This window comes from Typha latifolia, chromosome 4 (assembly GCF_019914945.1).
Source record: "Typha latifolia isolate L0001 chromosome 4, TyphaL0001v2, whole genome shotgun sequence".
Lineage (NCBI taxonomy): Eukaryota > Viridiplantae > Streptophyta > Magnoliopsida > Poales > Typhaceae > Typha > Typha latifolia.
The window spans coordinates 4,668,951-4,695,195 of record NC_133089.1 but is presented as its reverse complement, the minus strand read 5'-3'; the positions used below and the strand labels follow the sequence as shown (position 1 = coordinate 4,695,195).

Genomic DNA, 26,245 nt, shown 5'->3' with positions numbered 1-26,245 from the left:
GGTTGAAAAAAGAATATTAGAGAAAGAGAGAGAGAGAGAGAGAGGGTAGTTTGGTCAGAAGAAAGTCAGCGATTGTCAAGGGAGAATGCCAAAAGGCGGATTCAACATAATCCGAACCAAACCGTTACCCGACACAATAATACTTCTATTGGGTTCGATCCGTTTGGATCCTCTTAATTGGCATCACATTTGGGGGGGCGTGGATTTTTATTGGACTAGTGACAGACTTGCTTGTCAAAGGATCTACTTCAACTCTCTTTGGGGCTCACGGACAAACACCTCTCGTGTCAGCTGTCAGCCCACAGCAAACCTCACGACCCCATCCCCCCCTCTCTCTCTCCTCGATCCCTCTCAATGGCCACTCCCGCTCCCACTCCCACTCCCACTCCCACTCCCATTCCCACTGAAGAAGCATCGCCACCGCCACCGCCTGGTCCAACTAGAGCTCCAACTCCTCCCTATCCCGAGGTCAAATCCCAACTCCATTAAGCGAAACCCTAACCCTAATTCCCAAGATTCCTCAAGATCTAACCTGTTTCCTCCCCCTCTTGCTTGCATGCAGGCGATCACGGATGCGGAGAGTGACGGATCGAGCAAATCCGCAACATCGGGGCAGATCGAGTCGTCCCTCGACGGCATCGCCGAGACAGGGGAGACAGTAGCCTCGTTCGACGCGATCCCGCCGCCGAAGCGAGGCAGAGGCCGGCCGCCGAAGGCCAAGCTCCCCGCATCTTCCGCCGACGGATCAGCCGCCGGAGAGACGCGCCGGCCGCGTGGCAGGCCACCCAAGCCGAGGGACCCGTCGGCCCCTGTGAAGGTCCCACGGCCACGTGGCCGCCCGCCTAAGAATGGGGCCGCGGCTGGCGCCGGCGTTGCGTCGGGTGGCGGGGCCAAGAGGCCGCGGGGCCGGCCTCCGAAGATGAGGTCGCAGTTTACGGAGGTAGGTTTCGTCTGAAGAGAAGGTGGTGGGAGGAGAGTTGCTAACATGTTGTTAATGTGTTTTATGCTGTTCTAATTTACGCGGATGGTCATGTTTTAATTGTTATGCTCTGTATTTTGTGCAAGATTAAAATGTAATGAATTTGGTGGTAATGTGTTTATTTTCTGTTGTCATCTCTAATTTTAGTTGATTGCTGCTCTGTTACTTCCATTTTTCTTGGCATTGCCGATATTTTGTAACTAGGTAATAGATATGATTTTAGTTCTTTGCATGCATAGTGTCGATGCTGACTTCCACTTTTGGTGTCTTTAGAGCAAGAAATGCTATTGATGAAGGAAACTTGTAAGTCTCAGCAGAGGTTTGCTCAGTGTTTAAGAATGTGTCTTGTCGTTCTAGCAACATGGTATGGAAGCATTATGCTGGAGTACCCATAGTTGATGTACTGAAGCAAATAGCTTTGTGCTCTAGATAGTTAAATTTCTAATCAGAAAAAGCTTCTGTGACTTGTTATTAGCCCTCTTCATTTTCTTTTGAGCTTAATTATCATTTTTTTATGGCCTACTTATATTTATGTACTGTTTTTGTCTTACCAGACTTAGGGCCTGCTCCTTGTGATCTATATGTTTATGCCGATAAGGAAACTCATTAATAGAATTGTTTTGATTTTTATGTGACTTTACTCTCATTCTTTCTCATCTGATTTTGTTAAAGAGAAATCATTTGATGAATGCATTATTGGTTGCTGTTGCTAAGGTAGGGAAATAGATGCCTCCATTTGTTGCCTTAACAGTGTTAACTGTCTGCTTTCGTCTCATGTGTTTGATAAATGGTTAGTTACCAGCACATTTTAGTCCAAACCAGTTCCAGGTAGGGTGTCAAGCTGGCTTGGCAGCTTGTGAGCCGCTCGAGCTCGGCTCGGTTTATTTCGAGATACTATATTTACTAATGTACTATACTGTATACCATTATATATGTAATGTATTTAGACTGGTATACGTATATATGTAATAATTTGAGCTAATAGATATCTTCTAAATCTCAAACCCTAATATTTCTCCCAAATCTCTATCCCTAGTGTCCTTCCATAAATTTACAATGTTGAAAAGGTATTGATGGAAGGGAAATTCTTCTGATGCATACATAAAGCAACGGTGAAAGTAGTAAGAAACAAGTTTGATAAATGTTGGAGAATGCAACATGTTGATGACAATAGCATTTGTTGAATCTGAAACAAAAATAAAGCTTGTTGATTTCTCTTTTCTTACAATTTATTCCACAAGTGATGCAGTTGATATTGTTTGTTCAGTTCGAAATACACTAGATGATCTTTACTTCATGAATGCAAATGAACACTCAAGTACCCATGGAAAAAGATATGGCTATAGACTCTAATACATCAAATATGGATCCATATGTAGCAAGGGTTTTATCTTCAAGTAACAAGAGATCTAATACAAAGATCACTTAAAATTTGATGACTTACTAGTATTTTAGTAGACCGCTTAAATCAGAGTTGGAGATCTGTTTGGAGGAGCCAAATGGAACATGTGATCTTCACACTTTTGATATAAAAGAATTGCTGGGAAATGAATACAATCAAGTTCCTTATTATATCTAAAATGGCCTATGATATTCTTTTTATCGATGTTCTTTGACTCTAAAGACAGTGGAAGCTTTGGAATGCACTGAGAATTGGATTATAGTCACTCAAATGACCATGAACTGTTAATATGTAAGTATATTAAGTTAGTACTTAATTTTTGTTTTGATTTTTAATATTATAACTACAAGTTAACTTTTTTCTTACTTTTATTTTAGCAGGAATGAAAGTTTTGGATTGCACTGAGAATTGGATTATAGCCACTCAAACGACTATGAAATGTCAATAAGTAAGTATCTTAAGTTGGTACTTTAATTTTTGTTTTGATTTTAACATTATAACTAAAAGTTAAATTTTTTCTTGTTTATATTTCAGCAAGAATATATTGAAGAAGAGGATCTTTGTATTACTTGGCCAGAATGTTCCTCACAAGCCTAGGAAAATTACCCTATTGGTATATCTTTTTATAAGATTTATTTTATAACGTATTCATATTAATTATGTAAAATAATCTTGTATCATTGTTTCTTTGCAGGGTTGGTGGTTTGGCGCAATGTTGTCTGTTGGTGCATCTCTTGGCTTACTTCTTTTGAGTACTTGTCTTTCATTTAGTAGATTCTCTAATTGTTTTACTTCTTTTCAATTGTTTGTAGGGAAAGGAGCATATCTATCTAATCTACTTATCAGGATTCAACATGTGCAATCTTGTGTTTTCGCTTTTCAAGTCCTACAAGGTATCTAACCTACTTTTCGATCTTTTCACTCTCGCCTTCACTGTTTGTTACTTTAAAAAAGTTTTTGAATGCTTTGTTTTTCTTGTTTCATGTTTAGGAATTCATTGCCAAAGATGACACCAGGATGTGCTATTATAGTGAAGTATCAATGTGAACACTAAACAGCCATTGTATATAGCTTGTTGCATCTGCAGCGAAAGAAGGAAAGCATGAATTGTGAAGTATGACATGAATTGGTTCACTTTTTGTAATTGGTTTTTGTATGACTACTTTTGTAATTGTGTTTTCGCTTTTCAAGTCCTACAAGGTATCTAACCTACTTTTCGATCTTTTCACTCTCGCCTTCACTGTTTGTTACTTTAAAAAAGTTTTTGAATGCTTTGTTTTTCTTGTTTCATGTTTAGGAATTCATTGCCAAAGATGACACCAGGATGTGCTATTATAGTGAAGTATCAATGTGAACACTAAACAGCCATTGTATATAGCTTGTTGCATCTGCAGTGAAAGAAGGAAAGCATGAATTGTGAAGTATGACATGAATTGGTTCACTTTTTGTAATTGGTTTTTGTATGACTACTTTGGTTCTGATACGGAGAAAAGATGGCTACAGAGTTTATTATTCTGTTCTACTTTGGAGAAGCATATTGCAGATTAATACCATTTTCTTTTTCTCTGTATCCAATTTAGCAGGACATACATTAATGAGAAAATCTAGCTGATCTACGTACAATTTGTTATTAGCTTAATTAAGGTTGACCATGGAATGGGAGTATATTCATCATTATTTGGGGTCTATTTGTGTTTCAGTTGTTGAATAGGCTTAAATGCATAGTATACTATGACAAATATGATGCAACAAAACTTCTGCAAGACAGTGGGTGTTGTAATCCCACTTTGTACTTATTTTTGTTCTCTTAAAATTTGGCTCGCATTATTAAAAAAAAACTATTTGTTTTACATTTAAATATGTTATCTGGGTATATTGGGTAGATATACGTATAATTAAATTAACAAAATACATAATATGATCTTTTGTGTTAGTTAGCTAGTGAATCTAAATAGCATTTATCTGAGGCGAGAGTTGTTACTCTTATGAATTGAACATTAATACAAATATATTTCTACGCTAGGTTTGATCTCAGAAGGAGAAGGTGCAGGATCACGCGACTAATTAGTAAAAAAACGAAGAAAGAATGGAGGGGCTAATAAGATTAGATGGTGTATGATATTTTGTTCAGGATCCAAATCCAATTAACCTTATCGGATTCTACTTTGTGACTCTACCGGGTATCGGGCTCCTTGGCGATATCGAGATTACTAAGCTGCAGTCGTCTTCGAACCCGAGCATCGCACAGCTGCTCCTCGTTGGTGCTGCGGCGGCGGCGGCGGCTCATGGCGTTCTGCGAGGCGCGAGACTTTCTCTTCTGCGGCATGTGCGGGACACTCCTCTCCCTCAAAAGCTCCATGCACTTCGTTTCATGCCCCCTCTGCGGCTTCAAGCGCAGCGCCAGAGGTGTCCAATCTCTTCCCCCCTCCTCTCCCTCTCGTGCCTCACCTTCGTCGTTGATGTGTTTTTTGTTCCTTTTTGTATTTTGATGCTATTATGCGAGCAATTAATCAAAACACGCTGTTGGGCTTTCGTGTTTGTTCCGATTTTTAATCGAAAGGTTTGATCTTGCAGAGATTGAAGGGAAGGAGACGTGGTACACCATCACTGCGGAGGTGAGATTTCTGGGTTTATGTATTTATTTTATTTTATTTTTTGCGTCGTTTTGTGCTAATTGGTTGCTTATGAATCGAGTGATTGTTGGAATTTACTTGCATCATCCCCTTGGGATAGATGAGGTAGAGTTGGAACGAAGCAATTTTGGGCCTTCTAAGATTTTTCCTTATCAATACTATTTTCAATACATATTTTCTCAAATAGGAGATATTGTTGTATGCTAGAAATTTTGCAGATGTTGTAGATCCAATCCAAGTTTTTATATCAAATATTGGTGAGACATTGATACAGAAACTCCGACTTGCATTCTTTTGCTAATCATATTGGGGCTGTGGTAAATATTTAGATAGCAATTAGATCCTTATATGTTTCTGTGCACAAACCTTTATGAATATAGTTGATATCTGTCCTTTAATAACTTTATCAGTTTCATTGTGCACAAAAAAATGTTAATAGTTTACTATTCTTAGTTTCTTACCATTCTTTTAGTTGCAATAAGATATTTCTAGTCTATTCAACCTTTTCCCTTTTGTATTGTCAAATTTTTGATATCATAGCTATCATGTTGATACTCAAACTTAGATCAAGTCTAATAGTTTGTTTTTAGTTTTTTGCGAAATGCACTGCTCTTTTCGTATCTCATGATGGAATAAGCTGTAGGGACAATGTAATAAATATTGGAGGAAAATAGTGAGGATAAGTAGAAGTCTGAGTATATTCCAGCCCAGACATCTTAATTACTCTAAGGTGTTTCCAAGCTCTTAATTGGCTGCTTGGCAAGATTAAACTTATATTAGCTCTACTATTCCTTTCTGTATTTCCTGTAAAGAAACAGGCATACTCTTTATATATTTCTCTTCTTTATCTTGATGTTATACGTGGCATGTTATTGGAAGTATTACTATTACGCCCTCTTTCACTGACAAGGATTGAGAATATATATTTGACTCTATTTGTATTCTTTTGTTTATCCAAAGCACTATATTACCATATCAACATCTTTCTGTTTAATAAGTGATCAGGCATTCTTACTGGCAAATCACGGCTTATATTTGTTGTATAATACTGTGTTTCTTGCTCTTTTTTTTTTAATATTTCTTAGTCACAGCCTTATTTAAAACCTTTATATTACTCCAAAATACTTCTCCCTTGTGGTAATCAAATAAGTAGGCTGGGAAGTGTGGGCATATGTTAAATTGCAGTGGTCGAGTGATGAAGTATCTAAGGATTGCGAATCCTTTGTACTCTGCTCAGTAGCATTCATATTAGGCGGCTTTTAAGGAGAAGAAAATTTGTAGTATATGATATGCATGCCTCATGGTTTTACCGCAAACCTCTTCTTTCTTTTTTCCTGCTCTATGGGATAGACTAAAGTTTAATTCTTTTGCAGGACATTAGAAGGGAATTGCGACTCGAGCCTTTTGTGATTATGGAAGATGCTCCCATCCATGATGATGTAGTGCAAAGAGCAACGGTGAGCTGATTCTGACTCAAAATCAATTCGACTCTGTGTTAAACTGAGTACCATTATCTTATCTCTATTGCTAATACATCTTTTCTTTTTCCTCTTACCACAGGTGAATGAATCATGCCCACAATGCCACAATCCCCAACTTGAGTATTACACCAAACAGGTAAGCTAGCTCCCTTCATGTGTTTGCTTCTTCAATCTTTTCGGTTCCCAACCGCCCGCTAAAACCTAATTTTGCAGCTGCGATCAGCTGACGAAGGGCAGACTGTTTTCTATGAATGCCCAAAATGCAGACATAAGTTTGCAGTCAACACATAGGAAGATCTCCTCTTCTATCAATCAAATTGTTCCTCTGGGATGCTCTCCCCAACTCCATATAGAACTGCTGAAGGATGCAATCCTTTTTTGTTTTTGTTATTTTCCCTTCTCATGTTTAAGTGTAGACTAAGCAAATGTGGAGGGTGCCCTTGATTTGAATATTGTACTAAAAGAGAATGTTTGATTTTGTTAAACGCTAGATTAGCATTTCTTCTATTGTGTTAACACTCGTTTGCAAGGGAGTTAATTGAGATTATGTCTTTTAATATATTTTTTGTAATGTTATCATCTGTTTTTCTTGTCCCAGTTTAATGCTAGGAGTGGAGACAGAGGTTTATTACATATCCAAATAAACTAATATAAATATGGTTAATTACACATGAAGAAATTATGTGATCACACATATCCCTATTAAGAAAGCTAATTAACGTATTAACGTAAAAATATTCCAAATAGTCTAACACGAAAAATATCTACTAATAATTAATATTTATCCGAGAAATATAGGACAAGGGTATTTTGGTACTTTAGTAAAAACTTGGACGCCCTAATCCCTATATAAGTACCACCTGCTCTCTTCTTCGTCCCTATACTTCTCCGTTCTATGTCGCCGTTCTAGATACAAATTTCTTTCCCATTTGTTCTTCCGTTGGTTTTCTAAAAAATTCGTGTAGTTTTCCGCGTCAAAATTAATTTTGAGCACTCTGAATATTAGATCTATTGCTCGGATTAGATCGCGATCTATCTGAAGCAACCCTAGGGAAGAGATGCGAGATCGATCTTAATGGCGCTTATGGACGTGTGGTTTCCAGATGCAAATCTCCCATGGATCCTCGCACTTTCTCGTAGGCGCTACATCTTCTATTTCTTCTTCGTCTTCTCTAGCGATTATTTTGAGCTCGATGATGACTTCTTTTGCTTTAACCACACCGAAGGCGAAGCCCAGAAGATGGAAGCTCTCTCTCTCTCTCTCTCTCTCTCTCTCTCATCCTTGGTGGATTCGATTCTCTTCTTGCTTGTTGGTGCCTCGGGATCTCGCCTTCTCTTCCCATGAGAGGAAGCTCTCTAGTTAGAGAAGGGGAGTGAATGCTTCGGCAAGCTCGGAGAGCAGCAGATCCACCTCGGTTTGCCCTTGAGAGCTTTCGTCTGATGGGTCTTCTACATGTGGAAAACTTTTGGCCCTATACTGAGAGCTCATATCTCTTCTTGCTTCGATTTTTCTTACAAAAATGATGTAAAATTTTAAAATTGATGTTCTTTTTACAACTTTTACTTTAATCTTAGATTTTAACTTCTGAGATGTTTGTTAGTATTTCACTATTGTTTTACCAAGACAACTAAAGAACAAATTTGATGTCAAGCAGTATAAAATTTGGTAAGATGTTTGGCAGAACGAAGAATAAAATGGACCAATTATCTCTTGATGGAATTTGAATTTGAATTTTTCTTTTTTGGTTTCTTTCATACCAGAAGATTATATCCATTTGATTACAATCTTAATAAACAAAATAAAAAGAGAGTTTGTGTAATCGAGCCATACAACTTAGCAAACATTTAAATATAATATGTGGATGAGAAGAGATAATATGTAGTTAATAAATATAAAAATATTAGAGAGAAGATAGGAGAAAAGGATAGGTATTATTATATTGGTATAATCGGAGATAACATATGAGAATAAGTCTATTTTTATTCAGTGATAAGTGAATGGTGTCTAATAACACAACAACAAATTTATATAGTGATGAAATTAAGTATACACCAATATTGATGAAAATATCCTCAGGAACTGATAGGGTTGTTGAAATTACTGTGGAAAATTTTGTCTACTAATCAAGCTAGCAAATGTGAGAAGTTTTAAATCTAATTATGCTAATAGAGATAAATTATAGCGACACCCCTTGAATAGTAGGCATAATGGTGTACTGACCTTTGGAAAATAGAAAAAGAAAAAATCGTTAACACTAATACCCTCCTAAATTATTATTTATTAGAAATTAAAATTTGTAAATACGCCCTGTGAACTGGTCCGGCAAAGTAATTTTTTATTTAGTCAATTGTAGAATGGGTATTATCTTTTGTTACTCTCAAAATAATATCACTTCTTTTTTAAATAATATGTATTATTTTTTATAAAATTATTATAAATAAGATTTGATTTGATCTAAAGTTAGGGGTGTCAAAATAAATGAGGGATTCGAGCTTAGCTTGGCTCTGTTATAGTTGGCTCAATTAGGGGTGTAAATAAGCCGAGCTCATTTATTTTGACACTCAATAAGCTCCACTTAAATATAATATTTATTAATATATTTATAGTAATTAAATTTTTATCCAACGACGATAATGATTTTATCTCTAACTCTAATCTTAAGTCTAATAAATTTTTCTCTAACAAATCCAAACTCTTCCTCCATCAATATTAAGCTACTGTTATGGTGCTGCCTCTTTCTCGAGCCTGCTCCTCCATTGACAAATTACTGCTACGGCGTTGCCTCATCATTCTTCTCGTTGATCTCCTCCAACATTAGTCTCCTCCTTCATCAACAAATCATTCCCTCCTTTTCTTTCTTCTCCTACATTAGTCTCCTCCTCCGTCAATAAGCCTCCTTTTCTTTCTCGGGCAAGTCATCGCCTCCTCATCCATCCATCTCCTCCTCCTCCTTTCGTCAAGTTGTTGTTTGCCCTCGCCGTTGCCTCCTCCTCCAATGAACCTTGGGCTTGATCTAGCTCGAGTTAAGCTGAGCAAGCCTAAGTTAGAGCCGACTCATTCAGACTCATTCATTTACACTCATATACAAAAGTAGGTTGATTGGATAGATATTAAGGATAAATTGGTAATTAACTTAATGTGTGATATAAGATATAATTTTAATAAATAATATTTATATTTTAAAATATAGCTATTATAATGTTTAACTGTTATTTATAATGAATTTATATTTTAGAAAAAGGGGGTTTAAGACTTGTGCTTGCCTTCATAAACCAAAATTAATTAAAATCGGCCCCACCCGTGGTTTGCACTGGTGACTGGTCTATCCATATTCGAGTATCCGACCAAAAACCTTAAACCCTGTCCCCTCTGCAATCCAACCGCCCCACTTCAAAACGCCTCTCTTGAAACATAGCCGTTAGTCCTCCTTGCTCCGCTCCGGTGCTCCCAAAACTAGAGCTAAGAAGAAACCAGCGAGGGGAAATCCTCAGCTGAGAAAGAAGCAGCCATGGGAAGACTTAGCGCCAAATACGACTACGAGAGACTCCGAAACGCTCGGATCTCTGAGAACAAGGTTTCCTTTTTCCCTCCCCTTCATCATCTCTAGTCTTTAATGGGTTTCTTTTATGCCTTCTCACGAAAACTTTCACGTCTTTTAAAATCTCCATGTCCAAATGTGAAGGCGAGGATGGAGTCACTCGGAATTCACCGCAGTGTCGACGAGCTTAGTCTCATCCTTTCTTCTACCCAATCCGCCGACGGTAGTAGTAGCACCTTGAAGAGGAATAAGAAAGTAAGAAATCTTGAAGACACTCCTCTTCGCCGATCAGATCGCTTGAAGGGACTATTCCAAGACCCAGATGCGTCTTCGCACGTTCGCCGCTCCGATCGTTTAAAAGGAAAGACTGTGGAATTGGATGCCGTATCCATTCAAGGTTGCCTCTTTTTCTTCTTTTTGTATACTGCGAAAAGCTATACGTTTGTTATATGACGAAATGAACAATTCATTTTAGTTCCTGCGAGGAAAAGAGCGACAAACATTATATATGCAGTTCGGAGGAGGCTTCTTTCGGGGAGGTGCGAAAGCAAAGGAAGGGGAAGTATTTATGATCCTGTGTTGGGAATTTGCTGCCATTTTTGCAGGTAAATTTAGGTTCTTTTACTACTGATTTATTTGCTTATCGGTTTTTTTTTTGGTTTATTTATTGAATCATTATGCCTGAAGACAGGCAGAAGAAATTATGCGGAGAAGAAGACTGCAAGCGCTGCGGCGATGGAGATGTGAATCAGCCATGCATAGGTAAAAGATCACCTCCACTTTGTTCTTTCTCAAATGTTCGTTTCAGATGGTTAGACAAAGCTTTTTACAAAGCAATGGTTGACAGGAAAAACTGAATGTTCGGTTTGCCATTCTTCTAATGGTATACTCTGTCGCGCTTGTCTCAAAGTTAGATATGGTGAAGGTATGCTGGTTTGGTGTCATGCAAATATATTACAATGATTTTTCTTGCATTTTTATGTCTGCCTAGCTTCGATTTCCATAGTGTTTACTGCGGTAAATATGAATTCATTCAGTGTGATATTTAAATGCTCTTACATCTATGTTAGTTTTTGTCATTGTAAACACCTCAACTTCATTGTCTCCATGTCCGATTTATCGGCACTAGTATGCACTTGGATTGTAATAGTTGTTGTATGCTATGAAACTTCCAGAAATGGAGGAAGTTAGAATGAAGAAGGATTGGATGTGTCCTCATTGCACTGAAGAGAAAGGGATAAACAAATTCTGGATATGTAACAGGTAAGCACCATCAGAACAGCTATCTGATCTTTTTTGCACAAGTCTTTTTGAGCATCAAATTTTTCAGTGCAATTGAATTCCATCAGTGATCAATATTGTAGTGAGAGCTAGTCACTGTTTCGGGTACTAATTCTGCGTAAATATAAATCTTATAGCTCTCTTTGTTTGAAGAAGCGAAAGATGGTGCCAACCGGAATTGCGATTTACCAAGGTATTTCTTGTTTTCAGTTCTTCCTATCCAAGTGATCTCTTTTTGAGAATTGTGATATCTAATTCGATATTCTCGGTTCTCTCGCTGTCTACTTTAACAGCTCGGGAGCAAGGCTATAAATCGGTGGCACATTTGCTTATGGACAAGCTGAAACACGAGGCGATTCAGCAATGAATGTAACAGGCTTAAAAACATTCATCTGCATCTGAAAATTTGATCTTAACAATAGAAGAGAATTGATATATGAAACAGAAAAATTACCAAAAGCTAACATTTGAAAGTTAATTTTTGGTATACTGTTATCTCGACGGTTAATTACTATCCATTGGAATTGCATTTCAGCAATGTTTCTGTCTGTCACTTGTTTGAATCCTATAATTCCATTTATGGAGATAATTAAGCACTACATTCTCCTAGACATTTAAAACGTTATGGGCATCGGAATAAGGCTGGTTGGCATGATGGCTATATACAATTATGCCCACTTATGCCTGCCTGTGGACTACATGCAGAACCTGCTGACACATAAAAGAACTCCATATCAGGGGGCCTTATTATGTTGATGGCCATCTTAATCAATATTCTATGACAAACTCTCTTTTTATCCATCTTTTTGTTGAAAAAAATGCCTTCTGGAAGAAATTCTGAGCACATAAATTGTAAAAGGTGCATAATGTGTAGGATTTGACAATCCATTTGAGCCTTATATTTAGAGGGTTACCCTTAGAGCTTTAAACGAAACTAGCCTCTTTCAGACTTTTTAAACTGAAATAACCATCAAGTTTTGTTAGAAATATCATGTATTTAAATATGAAACTTTGAGGCCAAATAGGAGTGGGTACACACAATAATAATGATGGATTAACAGTAGAATTAAAAGAACTACTTTAATATCATATACTTACTTAAATAAATTTATAAAAAAAGTGAATGAAAATTAATTTTAAAGTGACTATCATGTTAATAAAAAAATATAAAGAAAAGTGACTTTAGTATCATATTGAATATTTGAGAAATATTGGTAGATATATAGGTGTCAAGTTTCTCATGACTTGGGGCGCTAAAATAGGTATTTTATTTGTACTTAATTTAGATTGAATTTTTTTAACCTTTTAGAATCAAATTGTTATCGACAACAAGTTTAATATCAAAATAGATTTGTTGTATTGTAGTTCAGCATTTTTTCTAAAAAAAAAGATAACGCTAACATGTTTAGTATCTTCTTCTTATATATAAGACACTAATTTGATTAACATTTTATATGTGGCCGTAAAAGAAAGGAGAAGATGAAACAAACTGTTAATAAGTTCAGTAATTTACGCATACAAAATGCTGATAAGATTACCATTTTATTTCACCAATCTATTGGTATTTCTATCTAAAACAGCGTTTTAGTGAAACATATTTTTTTAATATTAAGTTTAAAAAGATGATTTATTTCTGTAAAAGAAGTTTTGAGACTGGATCTAGTGCAGTCAAAAGCTCGTCAGCCCTGGGCCTACTTCTTTACCACCCCCCACTATGTGGAAAACTAAAGAGTAGATAAGATGTCAGCTGTACCTAGGACCATTCTTGCAACATATTTGGTTAGTTTTAACTAAAGCTTCACTTGTAGATGTTGCATCTAAAATGTATACCTTTTTGTCTAATTAAAGTTTCTTTTTTTCTTTTCTTCTCTCCTTGGAAACATTGCCTCTTATAATAACATTGGAGAAATGACATGATTTATAGTTAGAAAGTGAAGTTGAAATGAAGAAGTTGAGCTGCTTTTGGTAAGTAAATAAATCACTTTTTTAATTAATTTATTTTTCACAACTTAATATTAAAAGTTTGAGAAATCTTTTGAAATGACTATTTTCTTTCTGAATTTGAGAGTTTTAAATTAGTCTCTAATTTTTTTTATATTAAACTTAATAAAATGATGTTAAAATGATTAAAATGGTCGTATCGTATTTGTTAGACAAGATGTACAGATTTTAATATAATATAATATAATTATTAAAATACTTATAGTACTAAGTTAAATTTACTTTAGTTGTGAGTACATACATAGATGGATTTAATATTTTTTGAAATTTAGAAGTGAAATAATTTTGTACATAGGTAAATGGTAAAATATTTTTAACCCTTATTTTAATTATTGGTGTTAAATCTGCCACCGTCCTGACTAGTATCCCCCTCCCTCCCCTCTTAACACAAACATCCCTTTCCAAGTCGTCACCTACCTTTCTCTCCTCTCTCCTCTCTCTCTCCTCTGGTCCTCTTCCCCCTGCGCTATAATAGAAAAAGTATCTCTTCTGGAAGGAGTGGTTCGCCTGCTTCTTTCTTCTTCCGTTCTCTCTCTCTCTCTCTCTCTCTCTCTCTTCACGAGAAGGGGCGAATCAAACCCCTTTGCCCTCGGAATCGGTTAACCCTCTCTCTCTCCCTCGCCTTTCTCCTTACTTGCATCAATTCCTTTCCATCTCCCTCCCCCTCTTCTTCTTCTTCTTCTTCTTCTCCGTCTTGGTCTTGGAGGTACGACTTCTAGTCTCCCCGAAGCGGAAACTTGGAAGAAAAGGTAGACAAGAAATGGGCTCCGAAGGATCACGGGTCGTCGGTGCGTTTCCGACCACCTTTTCTGTTTTCTTTTTTGAGAGTCTAATTCTAGTTGGAAGGTTTTGGTGCTATGCTTGTTTCTTTTCTTGTGAGGTGATTTTGGGAATTGGGTGTTGGCCAATTTGACGTGCTTGTGCTTACGAGACCGAAAGTTTTGATTTTGTTTGCATTTAATGATCGATTTGCCTGCTAATTTTCTTCCTTTTTATTTGGATTTGGGTTTGAGTTTGAGTGTCTAATATTAGATATCTGATAACAAGTTGGGAATTGGGCGCTTGTGAGTACTTGACTTGCTTGGAGAGTACGGCTGAAGAGATTTCTGGTATTAACAGCATGGTTGGTATTCGAGTCTTTGGAGTGGAGTTTTGTCTACTTGTTATGGAGATTGATGGTATCTTGGAAATTACGCTGGCATGGAAAAGAAAAGGGATGAAATTTAGATGCTTTACACACATGAATGGACAAATTGTTGAGTGTCCCTTTGGAAAGGAATATTGCCGATCAAGTGGAGTATCTGAAGTGAAAGGATGGGGATTGTTGATTTTGTTGAGACAATTATTGCTTCTGGTGCCACTTTTCCTATAAGGTCTTTGATTCTTTTGTTTGAGCGTATAATATTAATAGATGTTCTCCACGAGTACATCTGATTTAAGGCATTATAGAATCTCCTTTGGGTCCATTCTCAGCTTCTTTTTGCCATTTTTGGCGTGATCGTTTATAATGTTATTTCCTCTTTTGCATTAGGTTACACCATTCACTTACCATAGCAGGTTAGGATAGTTAGGGTGCTGATTAGCTACATCTCATTTGCTGTATGACCACTTTGAACTTTTTATATGATCTTAAAAAGGGGATCAATGATGAATAACTGCAGGGCAACTGGCATATTTTCTCTGGTCAGTGTTGGAATACTTTCTAATATAGTGACAATTTGGGTAATTCTGCATGAAGAAACTAAAATTGGATAGAGGCCAGTGGCTAACACGAGACACATTCTGGCACCTGTTGTGTAGACACATAGCATGGCTGGTCGTGTGACAACTCCAGTAGCATATCCTAAGATGCGATATGTAGTTTCGTTAAGATTTTTTTCCCTCTTAATTGACTAGGAATACTTAAAAAGGCTTAATTTAAGATTTTCAAACTAAATGATCAACTTTAAACATGTTAATGCTTGAATTAATCTCTTATACCACTACTTTACATAAGGATGGCAGTTCACGAATAATTACTATACGCAAGTAATATTTATAAAAAATTATACGTTGAATTATTGAAGCTTGTCTAACTTAATGATATGCTTTATAATCTGCTTCATTCATTGTAGAAGTATTAGTTTCCGTAGACTTAATATCTTTGTGAGCTAGCTCAAACTATAAGCTCATTGTTTCCAGAATTTCTATGGTTTTGTTTGAAAAACTGAAAGAAGGGAAACAGTAAAATTTGGAGCAAAGAAAAAAAAAGTCTGATGATTTAGATGTCTATCTAACAAAAGAGAGAAGAAAAATAAATGAAAAGCTTTCCTATCTCTTCCCAGTTAAACTCTTGTTTTCTTTCTCCTCCCTTCACCTCTTGTTGAGCTTGCAATGAAGATTTTAAGCTCAAGAGACTCCTCACAGTGTTTGTTAGTTCCTACCAAAACTTGGGTTGCCTTTCACTTGTATCGGCTGGCATGGGGTGATACAAGATGACACTTGACGGTATCCATGATACCGTCAATTGTCGGTGCCAACATCTTCTTAGCACGACAAACTTTCGTTGTTTTATTGGATCTAAATTTATCTGACTCTCGTTTTTGCTGCATTACACATATTGAGCAGTTCGCTGCGTGGGTAATGGGTTGCATCTAAAGTTGGTGAAGTATGCTCTTTTACACCAAGACATGTCTTTTGGTCATTATCAGTAATACCTATATTATTGTTTCACTAAAATTTACTTTCAAATACTAATCCCTATCTTTTGGTCCTTTTCGGTTTGGCCTATCTTACTGTGTAATAAGAATTGCTTTCAAATATTCTAGATATGAATGCATTGGATTTGACTTTTGCATATTGGAGATGTACCAGGTAAGAAAGTAATAGTACTACCTATATGGATGTACTAAGTTGCAAAGAACCATTATATGCATGAATCGATGCATTTAGTTTTACTATTTGTACGTTGCTAAGTGTTCATGTTAGAATATGGGACATCTATACATACATTTTTGCCTTTAGTTCTTCTATTCTTTTCGTAGAATGGTTCAACTCACATTCAAGAGTTTTACGCAGAAGTGGTGGTTAGTGTGTTTGAGTGAGCCTGTATTTACTTTTACGCTGAAGTGGTGGTCAGTGTATATGAGAGAGCCTGTATTTGGGGGAAAACCACCATGGCAATGACGAGCAGCTTCATTGCACTTGCCGTAGATGTGCCCTTAATAAAATGTATTGTGTTCCTTTTCGTTTGCATTTTCTTTACCTCTTCTTCTTACCAATTGATACAACAAAATGATAAGACGTGGTAGTTGATTTACGATTTGGATCTAGAAAACAGTTCATGAGCAATGTGATGGTTCAGATGTGCGTGCTTGTCAAAATATTGGCATTTATGAATGCATTGTGTCTTATTTCTTCTTATTTGTTAGTTAGTACATTGTTTGACTTTTGAATGCTTTCTAGTAAATCCTGACTCCTTCCATGAGGAATAAACTATAATATTTGCTGCAAAGATGTTCTCTGTGGGGCAGCATATGTGCAAGTTTGACGACATACTCTGTTAACAATTTCCTATATTGCATTTAAGAGTGTAAAGTTTTTGTTGCCACAAGCAAACTGAAGATCTTGATTAGGAAAGCCATTTAAATTAAGGAATTCATATATTTAGTAGTTTCTGTGTCTGCATGTCATTACAAAATGAACGTCATGTATAGAACACTACAATGCTAAACTTTCTCACATCCTTGAAATTGGACCAATCACTATCTTTGTTATTACTCGTGATCTTTCTGCAAAACAAACTGAAACATATTTATAGTAATATAGTGGGCATGATTTCTTAATACTTACCGAATATTTATAAACCCACTGTCTGTGAACATTTACCATTGTCCAGATCGTCATTGTGTATTTGGTTAGCTAGAAAACTTGGTTTCATAGCATCTCAGATTATGACAGGCCTATTGCAACACCATGGTATGCAATTTCATCTTAAAGCATTGTACAGCATGACAGGTAGGAAAAAAAAAGGAGCTTATATCTAAATTCCTTCTTAACCTTTATAACATCACTTTCCTTGGCAGCCATCATATATGATATGTATTCTCTCTGTGGGAGTGTTTGTTTGTCTCCCTCCATATCAGGAATTCCATGTTCATGCCATAATAACGAACAAATCATCTGCAATTGGAGTTACTTTTTTTTTAACAAAATCAAGTTTTAGAATATTATACTATTTCTACTTATCTCTTACATAAATTTGTGAAGTGGGCTGGACAAATTAGTATGCTGGTTCAGCAGTTCCCATATAATTGAGTTTTTTTAATTATTTCAGCATATCTAGATATGGACAAAGTTTATTTCTTTGCACCATAATATGCAAGCATCCAAATGCATGCCGCTAAGGCAATAGTGTGTTAATTCTATTTCTGTTTGTGCAGTTCCTAGAAACTTCAGATTGCTAGAAGAACTTGAGAGAGGTGAGAAGGGAATTGGTGATGGAACAGTCAGCTATGGAATGGTTGATGCTGATGACATTTTAATGCGTTCATGGACTGGGACCATCATTGGTCCTCACAATGTACAATTCTAATTTCACTATCCATAAGTTTCTGAAATTTCATTATTATTTTAGCAATGGAAATAAAGAGAATATTATATCTTTTCATTTACAGACCGTTCATGAGGGGCGAATATATCAATTGAAGCTGTTCTGCGATACAGACTATCCAGATAAACCGCCAACAGTGCGATTCCAGACTCGGATAAATATGACATGTGTGAATCAAGAAACTGGAGTGGTACATACTGGCTTAAATTTGTCACCTCCTTGCAACTTTTTGATAGATCTACCAATACTACCAGATTATGTTGTAACTTTTCCAGGTAGAACCAAGTCTATTTCCTATGCTTGCAAACTGGCAGAGAGAGTACACAATGGAAGACATACTTACCAATTTGAAGAAGGAGATGTCATCTCCTCAGAACAGGAAACTATACCAGCCTCCTGAAGGTACCCAATATTTTCTTATTGTAACCAAATGTTAGGCCCCTTTCATTTGAGACGGCTACAATCTTTAACTGGAATATGCAGGCAATGATGAGCAAAGGATGGAACAGAAAGGGTTGGTGCTTAGGTGTGCTATCCTTTAACAAGACAAGAGAAGAGAGAAGAATGTGGCAAAAATGTACATAAACTTTTAAAATGGGTTACATCAACGAGGGAATCTAATCTCGCACTGTTTGCAAACCAGTGCCAATTTATGTTGATCTTGAGCTGTAGTATTTTCTACAATAAGTTATGTGCTAGTTTGTTGTGCATAAGAGTACCCTGAGTATATAAGTTTATAACCCTTCTAGTAGCAGTCTGTGTAATAAGATCAACTCTTAATATTTCAACTTCATCCATCTTTTGGACAATGGTGCTCAAGGAATTCTTCTCTCTCTCTCTCTCTCTCTCTTTTCATTTAAACCTTTTATTAAGCCCTTGTTCCAATGCTATTAAAATAAACTTCTTGGAAGGGGGAAATCTAAAGAACTACTTAGATTATTTACGATTATAACTTCGGTTGATAAATATTTGATAAGGTAGGATATAACATCTTCCATCATCACGAAAACTTTAAACCAAGAATAATTACGCAAGTAAATAATTTAAAATTTTGACTCAACATAGGCCGGGAAAAGCGGATCATGCACTAGAAATGCTAGTTGGGCATTGCTGTCCGTCCATTGGTCAGTTCAAAAGGAGAGTACTTCCACCCAATGCTAAGTGGCTACGATCTCAGATCACGTGCAGTGGGTGGTACAACATAGTGACATCCAACGGCGGTGCTGCTGGTGGTGGTCCCTCTAAATCTCATTATTATTATTGTTATTATTATTATTATTATTATTATTATTATTATTATTATTATTATTATTATGTTTTGAAGAAATTTTTTTTACAAATCACATCCTATATTATATCTATTTTCTAATTTATATTTTATCTTTGAAATTTTTGTAACTCCACATTTATTTTTTTCTCTTATATTTCTTATTTAACATCCTTCGTTAATTTAAACTATAACAGTAAAAGAATATTCCGTTATAATATATAAAGTCATGAGAAAAGTTAGAATGGAAGAAAATAAATGATAAGAGTATTTTAGTAATTTAATTAATATTTGTTAGTTAAAATAATGTCAGAGTGTAATACGACAATTATAGATAAAAAAAAGATCGACTTATAAAATCATCAAATACAATATATGAACCACAAAATATAAAATATAAGGTATGATTTATAAAATATCTTTGATATAAATTAGAGTTTATTTCACTAGCTTGTAGTGCACGTAAAATCAATATTTTACTTTTTAGATAAAATTATCAATTAAATTGATTGAACTTATTAGCAATTTATTTAGGTTTTTTTTAATATAAATTGTTGATAGATTTTAATAAGTCTAAGTCTAAAGTCTAACTTTCTTTTTTATTGCTACAAATGATATGCTGATGACCTCTATATTACAAGAAGAAGCTAAACTTATTAGCACTCTCTTTTCTTAGATCAAATGCTGATAAGTTTTATTTTCCTTTCTCTTTTTCCCCAAAACTTACGAGATCCTAAACTTAATACTAAACTTGTTTAGAGAAATAATAAATACAAAGAAGAACTATAATTATACTTTTATAAATTCAATATCATACAACACCCCACCAATGATAACAAAAGGATTCAATTCTACGCCTCTAGCCTGATTCTTTTTCTTCTTGCATAAACTTTTAGATCAAGAGCTATAATTAATCCTTCTTACATATAAGATAAACAATTAAATCAATTCTTTCAAATAAAAGACTGTAACGAGTTCAAATCATACGCATATAAAATAATTCACTAAATATTGTTGATGAATTGGCTTAGTAAATGTTAGTTGAAAGTGAAGCTTTCCTTGTACTTTCCCTGGGAGGGCTGCCCCTCCAAACAAGCAGATGATCTCAATCTTTCACCTGGATCTCTCTGTCACCAAAGTGCTTTGATCAAATAATACTTTGTTAGAGAAAGAAGAAGGATATCAAAAGAGTGAGCAATCTAACTAGGGAGAAGAATGGCACATAAAAAGATAGATGAAGTCCTTTTAAAGGGCATGGGTCCTCAATTAGTGGGCATTGCATTGCCCCCCAATTTGTCTTCTCTCACTACCTACTGAGTTGACCATGGAGATAAGTTAGGTGACATTAGGTGGGACAAGTTTCTATAATCTACCTGAGTTTATCACACGGTCTAGAAACTTTAAATTGATATTTATATAATTTTCTATCAGAGTATTATATGTACATAGTTTAAGCTCGTTAATAGAGTATTATCAATTTAACTGAGTAGTATTGATATATGAATTGAACCAATGGAGCATATATTAGAAAGTGAAAAATATGGATGAAAACATACTTGGTCCAATCATTTTAGAAACATGACAATATTTAGTGAGTGGAAAAAAAGATCATATAAGATTACGGTAGTTGAGTAAAATATACATTCTTTTTTTTTTAAAATAAATTATATATATATATATATATATATATATATTCTACCAAATAACTCGTACCAAGTTGCTAATTTTGAAAAAGGGCCTTTTAAATTTCATCCAGCAAAATTAGACCGTGACCACCAATCATGGCCGTCCAACCTGATCCTTGGGACAGCTGTCAGCATCATGCCACCACATGGGATTCCGTTGTTTAGCTGTCACTCGCAGTCACCAACAACTCCTCACGCCATCCTCGTCATTCCTAGTTGTACATAATCACCGCCCTCTGATCATGATCAGGCGGCTAGGACACGAAGAGGTCCGCACGAATTTAATTGTTTCCCATCTCGTCCGTCGGATCATGTGCAACCAAGGGTGCACCAATGGCAGTACGCTTTGGGAACACCCCCCCCCCCTGCCGACTCTGCCGTCCAATAATCCAACTGCCGTCGCGCTGCCGTTAAGTCTAAAAATACGGCAGTTAGCATTAGCCACGTGGAGGAGCGAAGAGGCACATGAAAAGTAGACCGCTGAATGGGACCCTACTAATCTGTGAAAGAGCAGGAGCCAATAGTGGAAGATTGCATAGCATAGCATAGCATAGAAGAGGGCGTCAAATCCGTGTGGAGAGGTTTCGACTCAAAAAGTAAACGCCGAAAGAAAGGAAGGTGTTGCCGCCACCTGCCAACCCGGAGACTCCTCCGTCTTCAAATATTTATCCAATGCTTGTTGACAAATGTGAGGTTATCCTAAAATCAAATAATTATAAAGAGGAGGTAATTTAAAAGAAAAGAATAAAAGGTATTATTAAACTACACAGGTAAACCACGATGTTAGGAAATCTTAGTTTATATATAATAAGATTATAATCCCTTAATTTTTTTCTCGTCTAATTTCGTGTATAAAATATAAAAATACTCGCTATTTCTCTCTCTCTCTCTATACGTTAGACGTTAGACGTTCGACGTTAGTTAATAATTAGAAAAGGAAAGCTTTTTAGGGTTTTATAGGAGGAGCGGCACAGAGAGACACACTAAAAGGTCTCATCAGTCACACCACCTTTCTCTTTGTCTCTGCCCTCCATTCCTCTCTGCCTGCGGGGTCCGGTCACCGCCCCTCCCCCCCGCCCCCAATGGCGTCACCGCCATTACTCCTCCTCCTGCCTCTGCTACTCTTCCTCTCGTTTCTGCCCACCGGGACCCCAGATCTCGCCGCCGACAGCGCCGCCCTCCTCGCCTTCTCCGCCGCTGTCGGCCGCTCGACCCTTCAGTGGAACTCCAGCACGCCGACGTGCTCGTGGCAGGGCGTCTCCTGCGAATCCGGCCGCGTCGTTGTAGTCCGGCTCCCTGGCGCCCGGCTCCTTGGCCAGATCCCTGTCGGAATCCTAGGTAACCTCACCGCTCTCCGCACCCTAAGCCTCCGGTTTAATGCCCTCTCCGGCAGTCTCCCGTCGGACCTCGGTAACTGCGTCGAGCTCCGGAACGTCTACCTGCAAGGAAACCGCTTCAGCGGAGAGATCCCGGCGAGTCTCTTCTCCCTCGGTAACCTCGTTCGGCTCGACCTTGCTGGGAACAACTTCACCGGGGGGATCTCTCTGGGGTTCAACAACCTCACTCGGCTCGCGACGCTCTACCTAGAGGGTAACAGCCTATCCGGCGAGATCCCGGACCTGGATCTCCCGAGTCTGGCCCAGTTCAACGTCTCCTCCAACCAGCTCAACGGATCCATCCCCTCCCGCCTCCGGAAGATGCCGGCGTCCGCGTTCTTGAACACCGGGCTCTGCGGTGGGCCGCTTGGGCCCTGCCCCGGTGAGATCTCGCCGTCACCAGCCGAGTCACCGTCGGGAGCCGCCGGAGGCGGCGAAGGAGCAGGGAGCAAGAAGGACAAGAAGCTCTCCGGAGGTGCGATCGCCGGAATCGCGATCGGATCTGCCGTCGGAGTCCTACTCGTGCTCGCTCTCCTCATCCTACTCTGCCGGAGAAGCGGCGGCGGAAGGAAGACCAGATCTTTAGATGCTGTGGCGGCTAAGCCACCGGACTCTGCGGCGTTTGCGGCGGATGGAAGAGACAAAGGACTACCTGACGGAAGGAGCGGGAGCGCCATGGCAGCGCCGCCGGCTGTTGCGGCGGCTATGGCAAAGGGGGAGGCAACGGGGAAGAAGCTGGTGTTCTTCGGAAAAGGGTCCGCGCCGTTTGATCTGGAGGACTTGCTTAGGGCTTCGGCAGAGGTGCTCGGGAAGGGAACATTTGGGACTGCATACAAGGCGGTGCTCGAGATGGGGACGACAGTGGCGGTGAAGCGGCTCAAAGATGTGAATTTGCCGGAGAGGGAATTCAGGGAGAAGATTGAGGCCGTAGGGGCCTTGGAGCATGAGAATCTCGTGCCGCTGCGAGCCTATTACTTTAGCAAGGATGAAAAGCTCCTCGTCTACGACTACATGGCCACCGGAAGCCTCTCTGCTCTCTTGCATGGTGAGTTAAATCCAATATCTTGGCTAATTTGGTTAAATATATTGTTTTGATTTCTGGACTGGGAGTTATATGTGGATAATTGGACAATGTGGCTAGGATTGGTAGTTACACTTTTGACTATGTCCTTTTCTTATATTGTGTTTATAATAGTATGTTTCTATGTAATTTGATGAATATTTTCTTGGGGTTGGGGTTTGATTCCAAGCTGGGCTTGAATTTAATTTCTGTGTTCAAAAATTAATTCAAAGTGAATCATGAACAGTATTTAGGGCAATTGGACTATACGACAATGTAGATACAGTTCGTCCCTGGTGAATTATTTTTCCATAGTTCGTGAACACGAGTCAAATCATACAAATCCTAGAACGAATCTTGATAATTTTAAACTTGTTGCTAGTTTAATTTATTTAGGATCATCAAGATGCTTGTTAAAGTGCTTGAGATTGGTTCAGCTTTATAGAAACTCAATAATGATCAGGTTATTTGAATCAAGCAAAAATTTCTATTGAGTTCTGTTCTTGAAATCAAGTTCAACCCACCTTTTCTGTAGCCAGTTTAAGGAGCCGAGCTTGATTACACCCGTTTTTTCTTTTTTTTCTTTTCAAAATTCATATGTTCGGTTTTGGTGTTTGAGATGTATTAATCTTTTTTAAATATCTGATTGTTTTAAATTCATAAGCTTGTATTATTTTTTCCCCTGTGATACTCATAGCTTTGAGAAAAGCTTATTCAATGTTTGATTATACCTCCATTCTCCCAAGCACCGATTGTAAGATTTGCTATGCTTTTCTACACAATTATTTCAATGTTGCTTAACATTTTCTAAGGATCTGCATGCTTTGTATCAGCAGAGATTTGTTATATTATACTCGAGTCTCAAAGTTCCACATGTACAAGGATTATCTGAGAGGCCATTCTTCTTACTACAATTTACTTATCTTTATCTTATCCTCAACAACAGGGAACAGAGGTTCAGGCAGGACCCCTCTCAACTGGGAGACAAGATCAAACATTGCCCTTGCAGCTGCCCGTGGCATTGAGTACATTCATTCAACAAGCCAGTTGGCCTCCCATGGCAACATCAAGTCCTCCAACATCCTCCTAACCAAGTCATTCGAAGCGCGTGTATCAGACCATGGCCTTGCTAATCTCGTTGGTCCTGTCTCCTCTACGACCAGAGTAGCAGGCTACCGTGCTCCAGAGGTCACTGACCCACGAAGGGTCTCCCAAAAGGCTGACGTGTACAGCTTTGGTGTGCTCCTGCTTGAGCTTCTCACGGGCAAGGCCCCGACGCAGGCTCTCCTCAATGATGAGGGTGTCGACCTGCCAAGGTGGGTTCAGTCTGTTGTCAAAGAGGAGTGGACAGCAGAGGTGTTTGACATGGAGCTTCTGAGATATCAGAATGTAGAGGAGGAGATGGTACAACTTCTTCAGCTTGCAATAGACTGTTCTGCACAGTACCCAGACAAGCGTCCGTCAATGTCTGAGGTCGTGGCCCGAATAGAGGAGATCAGGAATTCGAACTCAAGGCTGGCAGATGAGGACCAGCAGATCCTTGAAGATGGTGATGACAGGTCTTCCATGAGGACCGATGGATCGACAGAAGGAATCAAGCATTCAGGAACTGGATCTTAAAAGGGTCATCAAGAAGTAGACCAACTACAGCCAGCATTTGAGTTCACGGTTTAGTGAATCTGATGCCTGTTCTTCTTCGACTATTTTTAGCTTGCTTCTGTTGATTTAGTAAACTATGCATGTGGATCTCTTCTTTTCTTTTCTTTTCTTTTTCTCTTTTTTTTTCCCCTCTTTGCCTGTTAATCTTTCTTTTTCATTATGCCATTCTATAGCACATGTTGTTATTCTCTCCTGATTTTCGGGAGGGAACTTGTGCTGTGTCTATGATCAATGCCATTTTCTTACATCATTATTATCTGGGTCACCTTCCTTTCCCTCTTCTCCCTATCTTTGGTTGGTAAACTCGTTGCACTAAAGTCTTCCTTGTTTATAACTTTGCTGCAGCTTTGACAATTGTGAGCTCTTCTGATTGGAAATTGCAAGGCAGATGAGGTGGTTGTAGAATTCTCTCTAAATAACCAAAACAAGGAACAACGAGAATGTCGACCTATCTTTGATTACTATTGTGTGTAAATGGTTGTTGGTTGAGTTGATATTCTTGATGCAACTTGAAGCAGTCTTTCTTTGGTTGTGCCCCAAGTTTGGTGAAGGTTTTGGAAATTGTGAGTTGGCTGTGCAGTTGTCAAGAAGCAAGGCTTGCAGTAGTTGTGGGTTGTGTGGGGTCTCTCTTCTTTTATTTCTGTTTGGTGTATCTGATGTGTGCTGGATGTCTTAATGGTGGTCAATTGGTTGGTAATGGAGTCTGGTGGGTTGGCTTTGGCTCCATGTGGTTCGCATTCAAGTAGTGGTATATTAAATTTTAGATTATGTTCATTCTCCTAGCTCATTGAGGTTGATTTCATAATAAGAAAGCTCTTCAGACAGTGAGCTGGATTGGTTTAATACTTAATACTTCACTGTTTGTTCCCCCGTGGCAGTGTTAATTTATTAGTGAAGGTGCTATGTCTTTATTGTGCCCTTTTGTGTCTTTAATTTAAGCAAAATGCAAGTAGCATAAGACTTTGGCCGCTTTACACCGTGTGATAGAAGTCATAAGTTTAAATCCCTTTATATATATTGGGATTTATATTTAATAAATTTTTTTGTAAAACGCATAGTTTAAATTTGTTATTATTTATTAAAAAGTGTTTTTAAGTGAAAATAAAAGTTTCTTATCTTATAGATCCCAAGTGATAACTTGGTTCCACACACAATATAGCTTACTATTTTTTAGCTTTTTCTTTTCTTCCAATATTGCATCAAGATGATGGCTATTGATGAGTGACAATTTCCTTCCATACATTGAAAGTTGCAATTAGTAGATGAGTTTAGCTTGAACTACTACCCACAA

At 37.8% G+C, this 26,245-nt stretch overlaps 5 protein-coding genes and 1 long non-coding RNA gene across 11 annotated transcripts; all 6 read left to right on the top strand.

Annotated features, from left to right (window-relative positions):
* The first annotated feature begins 224 nt into the window (after positions 1-224).
* Positions 225-1,113, top strand: LOC140786630 (uncharacterized). Its single transcript, XM_073135210.1, has 2 exons — positions 225-468; positions 563-1,113. The coding sequence occupies exons 1-2, from the start codon at positions 355-357 to the stop codon at positions 953-955; spliced, it is 507 nt and encodes a 168-aa protein (XP_072991311.1). The 5' UTR covers positions 225-354; the 3' UTR covers positions 956-1,113.
* A 1,367-nt stretch (positions 1,114-2,480) lies between these two features.
* LOC140786632 (uncharacterized) lies at positions 2,481-4,004 on the top strand. 3 transcript variants are annotated; one of them, XR_012108679.1, is made up of 7 exons: positions 2,481-2,672; positions 2,762-2,829; positions 2,916-2,994; positions 3,076-3,106; positions 3,194-3,274; positions 3,372-3,495; positions 3,679-4,004. It is a non-coding gene; the product is annotated as an uncharacterized lncRNA (long non-coding RNA). The 3 variants fall into 3 exon arrangements; XR_012108677.1 differs by having other exon boundaries at positions 2,531-2,672; positions 2,759-2,829; positions 3,372-3,581; XR_012108678.1 differs by lacking the exon at positions 3,679-4,004 and having other exon boundaries at positions 3,372-3,603.
* Positions 4,005-4,404: 400 nt separating this feature from the next.
* LOC140786631 (DNA-directed RNA polymerase I subunit RPA12-like) lies at positions 4,405-7,054 on the top strand. The gene is made up of 5 exons (XM_073135212.1): positions 4,405-4,787; positions 4,956-4,996; positions 6,388-6,471; positions 6,575-6,631; positions 6,709-7,054. Exons 1-5 carry the CDS (start codon positions 4,667-4,669, stop codon positions 6,784-6,786), a joined length of 381 nt encoding a protein of 126 aa, XP_072991313.1. The 5' UTR covers positions 4,405-4,666; the 3' UTR covers positions 6,787-7,054.
* A 2,824-nt stretch (positions 7,055-9,878) lies between these two features.
* LOC140787033 (uncharacterized) lies at positions 9,879-11,853 on the top strand. 2 transcript variants are annotated; one of them, XM_073135776.1, is made up of 8 exons: positions 9,879-10,070; positions 10,179-10,431; positions 10,510-10,639; positions 10,726-10,796; positions 10,882-10,959; positions 11,210-11,297; positions 11,453-11,508; positions 11,609-11,853. In XM_073135776.1, exons 1-8 carry the CDS (start codon positions 10,005-10,007, stop codon positions 11,680-11,682), a joined length of 816 nt encoding a protein of 271 aa, XP_072991877.1. In that variant the 5' UTR covers positions 9,879-10,004; the 3' UTR covers positions 11,683-11,853. The 2 variants fall into 2 exon arrangements, with proteins under 2 accessions (XP_072991877.1, XP_072991879.1); XM_073135778.1 differs by lacking the exon at positions 10,882-10,959.
* A 1,833-nt stretch (positions 11,854-13,686) lies between these two features.
* LOC140786445 (ubiquitin-conjugating enzyme E2 variant 1D-like) lies at positions 13,687-18,716 on the top strand. 2 transcript variants are annotated; one of them, XM_073134891.1, is made up of 6 exons: positions 13,708-14,104; positions 16,374-16,526; positions 17,738-17,877; positions 17,972-18,097; positions 18,183-18,309; positions 18,391-18,716. In XM_073134891.1, the coding sequence occupies exons 2-6, from the start codon at positions 16,472-16,474 to the stop codon at positions 18,447-18,449; spliced, it is 507 nt and encodes a 168-aa protein (XP_072990992.1). In that variant the 5' UTR covers positions 13,708-14,104; positions 16,374-16,471; the 3' UTR covers positions 18,450-18,716. The 2 variants fall into 2 exon arrangements, with proteins under 2 accessions (XP_072990993.1, XP_072990992.1); XM_073134892.1 differs by lacking the exon at positions 16,374-16,526 and having other exon boundaries at positions 13,687-14,104.
* A 3,108-nt stretch (positions 18,717-21,824) lies between these two features.
* LOC140786353 (probable inactive receptor kinase At1g48480) lies at positions 21,825-25,822 on the top strand. Of its 2 annotated transcripts, XM_073134709.1 has the most exons (3): positions 21,825-23,280; positions 24,242-24,963; positions 25,300-25,822. In XM_073134709.1, exons 1-2 carry the CDS (start codon positions 21,942-21,944, stop codon positions 24,913-24,915), a joined length of 2,013 nt encoding a protein of 670 aa, XP_072990810.1. In that variant the 5' UTR covers positions 21,825-21,941; the 3' UTR covers positions 24,916-24,963; positions 25,300-25,822. The 2 variants fall into 2 exon arrangements, with proteins under 2 accessions (XP_072990810.1, XP_072990808.1); XM_073134707.1 differs by lacking the exon at positions 25,300-25,822 and having other exon boundaries at positions 24,242-25,207.
* Positions 25,823-26,245: the final 423 nt, after the last annotated feature.

Excerpts from the sequence above, each read along its gene's own strand:
- LOC140786631 (XM_073135212.1), top strand. The coding sequence starts at position 4,667 with ATGGCGTTCTGCGAGGCGCGAGACTTTCTCTTCTGCGGCATGTGCGGG. Across the intron at positions 4,788-4,955 it reads CTTCAAGCGCAGCGCCAGAG|AGATTGAAGGGAAGGAGACG; the intron begins GTGTCCAATCTC and ends TTGATCTTGCAG. Across the intron at positions 6,632-6,708 it reads TTGAGTATTACACCAAACAG|CTGCGATCAGCTGACGAAGG; the intron begins GTAAGCTAGCTC and ends CTAATTTTGCAG.
- LOC140786445 (XM_073134891.1), top strand. The coding sequence starts at position 16,472 with ATGGCAATGACGAGCAGCTTCATTGCACTTGCCGTAGATGTGCCCTTA. Across the intron at positions 17,878-17,971 it reads CCATCATTGGTCCTCACAAT|ACCGTTCATGAGGGGCGAAT; the intron begins GTACAATTCTAA and ends TTTCATTTACAG. Across the intron at positions 18,098-18,182 it reads TGAATCAAGAAACTGGAGTG|GTAGAACCAAGTCTATTTCC; the intron begins GTACATACTGGC and ends TAACTTTTCCAG.
- LOC140786353 (XM_073134709.1), top strand. The coding sequence starts at position 21,942 with ATGGCGTCACCGCCATTACTCCTCCTCCTGCCTCTGCTACTCTTCCTC. Across the intron at positions 23,281-24,241 it reads CCTCTCTGCTCTCTTGCATG|GGAACAGAGGTTCAGGCAGG; the intron begins GTGAGTTAAATC and ends CCTCAACAACAG.
- LOC140786630 (XM_073135210.1), top strand. The coding sequence starts at position 355 with ATGGCCACTCCCGCTCCCACTCCCACTCCCACTCCCACTCCCATTCCC. Across the intron at positions 469-562 it reads CAACTCCTCCCTATCCCGAG|GCGATCACGGATGCGGAGAG; the intron begins GTCAAATCCCAA and ends GCTTGCATGCAG.
- LOC140787033 (XM_073135776.1), top strand. The coding sequence starts at position 10,005 with ATGGGAAGACTTAGCGCCAAATACGACTACGAGAGACTCCGAAACGCT. Across the intron at positions 10,640-10,725 it reads ATTTGCTGCCATTTTTGCAG|GCAGAAGAAATTATGCGGAG; the intron begins GTAAATTTAGGT and ends GCCTGAAGACAG. Across the intron at positions 10,797-10,881 it reads TGTGAATCAGCCATGCATAG|GAAAAACTGAATGTTCGGTT; the intron begins GTAAAAGATCAC and ends AATGGTTGACAG.